At 37.3% G+C, this 2,697-nt stretch overlaps 1 protein-coding gene across 1 annotated transcript; it reads right to left on the bottom strand.

Moving 5' to 3' along the window:
• Window positions 1-1,346: 1,346 nt before the first annotated feature.
• On the bottom strand, window positions 1,347-1,874 carry LOC140016038 (uncharacterized). Its single transcript, XM_072068919.1, has 2 exons — window positions 1,605-1,874; window positions 1,347-1,475 (listed from the first exon to the last, which is right to left on the bottom strand). The coding sequence occupies exons 1-2, from the start codon at window positions 1,872-1,874 to the stop codon at window positions 1,347-1,349; spliced, it is 399 nt and encodes a 132-aa protein (XP_071925020.1).
• Between the last annotated feature and the right edge of the window lie 823 nt (window positions 1,875-2,697).

Genomic DNA, 2,697 nt, shown 5'->3' with positions numbered 1-2,697 from the left:
TCTCCAACAAAGGGAGAAAGTAGGCAGTCAACCTGTTTGCTAAGCTCATTGACGGCCTTGGCTACTAGAGTTGTGGCCTCTGGACAACCAGCAGTTCGTGCTGCAACTTTAATTATACTTGAGCACAACAACTGGTAACACTCAACAACCTTTAACTCGGGATGTGTTTGAACTTCTAAACCCCTCAAGTCCATAACTATGTTATTATTCCTTGCCTCACGTGTCCATCTCTTCAGGATGTATCAATTTGGAAGCAGCTTAATCCCGATGGAATCGAGAACTTTTGAAGCATGGGAACAGAGAATTCCCACTGAATGAAATTTGTTGCAGCTGCACAAAATGGAATCGGATGATAATTGGTATGTCACTAAATGCTCACACCCGCCATCGTAGTAACCAACCAAGTACTCGACATTCTCCACATTTGACTCCTTCGAATTGACAACAAGGGCAATTGACTCATCAAATTCATTCTGACACTCAGCAAATACAGCCAGTGTGTAAATAGATGCAGCATGGTTTAGCACCAGTGACTTTTTTAAAATAAGTATCAGCAACTTTTGTTTGGCCTCGTACTCAGCACAAGACTCCTCGTACCGTTTCTTCACAACCACAGAGGCAAAGTGGCTAAAGAATTGGAGGAGATTGTGGTCCGACTTCAACTAAGGCTTTATTTGGGAGATAAAACTCTCGCTTAACTCTATACTTCGCATTCCTACAGTCTACCACTGTTTCATATGATACCTTGCCCACTTTGTCTCAATTCAAACAAACTCCTCAACCACGTGTTCTCCTCAAGCTTGTGCTCAGCCAACATATCAAACCATAAGCTAGTTAGTTCATCTTCATCTTCAATGTGATCTATGCAATTCATAAATTGCTTGTAAAGAGATGACTCTGCCTCAAAGTGATCGCCCAGCTGCTTCACAAAATTGTCTAATTTGGAAAGTGCACAGCCCATGGTTGGAATCTAGCATAACTTGTGCAACAGCAGTAGTAACAACAATATCCCGTTGAGTGAGTATCGTCTTCGATTGGTTATGTGACATGGCATCTAGGAAAGTCTCAAACAACCGTGTCAAAGAATCCATTGTATTATCACATAGGAAGGCAGTACCAAAAATGACTATTTGTCTATGATGGTTGAGGCCAAGGAACACTACCAATGGCCTATACTCCCTATATGTCATAAAAGTCATGTAAAATATAACAACATCACCAAAGAATGAGTAATCAACTCTCATCATTGCATCTGCCCAAAAAATGTTTGTTATTTGTTCCTCATAGTCCACTTGCATGGCATTCACAAAAGAAGGATTCTTTGCAACTTGTTCACTAAAATACTACTAAAAGCTTCCTGCCTCGCCATAGTTTAAGCTTCGCTCCCTCCTAGTGCTTAGGTGCTTCTTGACATCATCCTCCTTGCAACCTATGTTGTATGCACTCCCAACTGGTTTTGCCATCAAATCACTTGACTTTGACAATGATAAGCCAGCATCATCTATAGATTCAGCTTAAACTCCATGTGCCTCATTTATCATCCTTTGTGATGTTGTCATGTGATAGCATTCTTGTAGATGTAATTCATGATTATGTTCAGTCACGAAGTCAGCAACCACATACTTCTTCAATATCCTGTTCAAGGAAATGCCCATTCTTGCACCACAACCTGTCTTAGTATGAGCACTGTACATTCTAGTCCTTTTATCTTGTTCATCCAACTGCCTTCTACTTTCTTTACAACATGTGAACCACCTTGAAGTTATCATTCCATCTTTGTCTCTGTTAATGTACTTCTTTCGCACGATGAACCCCTTCATCGCAGCATAATTGCTGTAACATTCATAAGCATCCATATCAGAGTCAAACTGCATTCCCACACTCGGATTCTACAAGCTAGGATCTGCCTACCATTGTTCTCCACCAATTCCATCCCCTCTGCTGATGAGAATTTGAAATGCGTCAGTACACATAAAATTTTATTATTCCTTGCATCTATGAAAAACACGTAACTGCCCCCATGAGTCTAACAACTTTTCATGATATCTTCCAACTATGGATCTATCGTATCAACTTTTTCACCTAGGCAACCCCTAAAGACTCGTACGTGTTAAACCAAACAACTAATTTGTTGCTGTTTTAGTCATCATTCAGCATTTTTTGCTTCTCATCGTGTCTTACCACTTTGGGTTAGGAAACTCTCCATTGAATTTCTCTCCATTATTCCCTCCATTTATTTATATCTAAAATTTCATAACTCTATGATTATGTCATTATTTTTCTTTTAATCTCTTGATCAACATACTAAAAAAATTGATATTCTTTTGGGAGTATTTTGACATTCAATTTACATGAAACATTTAAACGGTGAAAAATGAGTCAAAATTACAAAAAGAATTATAATGATTAATCAAAAGGTAAAACTTAGTCAATTCTATATGAAATTTTATATATAGCTAACACTAATGATGAAATATATTATGACTAGTATTTATTTTCAAAAAATAAATTTTAAATTAATTTTATTGGGGATAATAGAGAGATAGAGTGTTGAATTTCTAGAAATAATGTCAAATTTCAAAAATATCTCAAATATGGTGTTGTGTATAATTCTTTTCTCCACTGAAGGTTTACAATTGTAATATTTTTCCATCATAGGCATTGACTAATCATCATGAACCGCTATAAAAAAATGAT

Source organism: Coffea arabica, chromosome 1e, assembly GCF_036785885.1.
Source record: "Coffea arabica cultivar ET-39 chromosome 1e, Coffea Arabica ET-39 HiFi, whole genome shotgun sequence".
Taxonomy (NCBI): Eukaryota; Viridiplantae; Streptophyta; class Magnoliopsida; order Gentianales; family Rubiaceae; genus Coffea; species Coffea arabica.
This window is presented reverse-complemented; position numbering and strand designations above follow the sequence as displayed.

Excerpts from the sequence above, each read along its gene's own strand:
- LOC140016038 (XM_072068919.1), bottom strand. The coding sequence starts at position 1,874 with ATGCAGTTTGACTCTGATATGGATGCTTATGAATGTTACAGCAATTAT. Across the intron at positions 1,476-1,604 it reads AGTATGTGGTTGCTGACTTC|TCAAGTGATTTGATGGCAAA; the intron begins GTGACTGAACAT and ends TCATTGTCAAAG.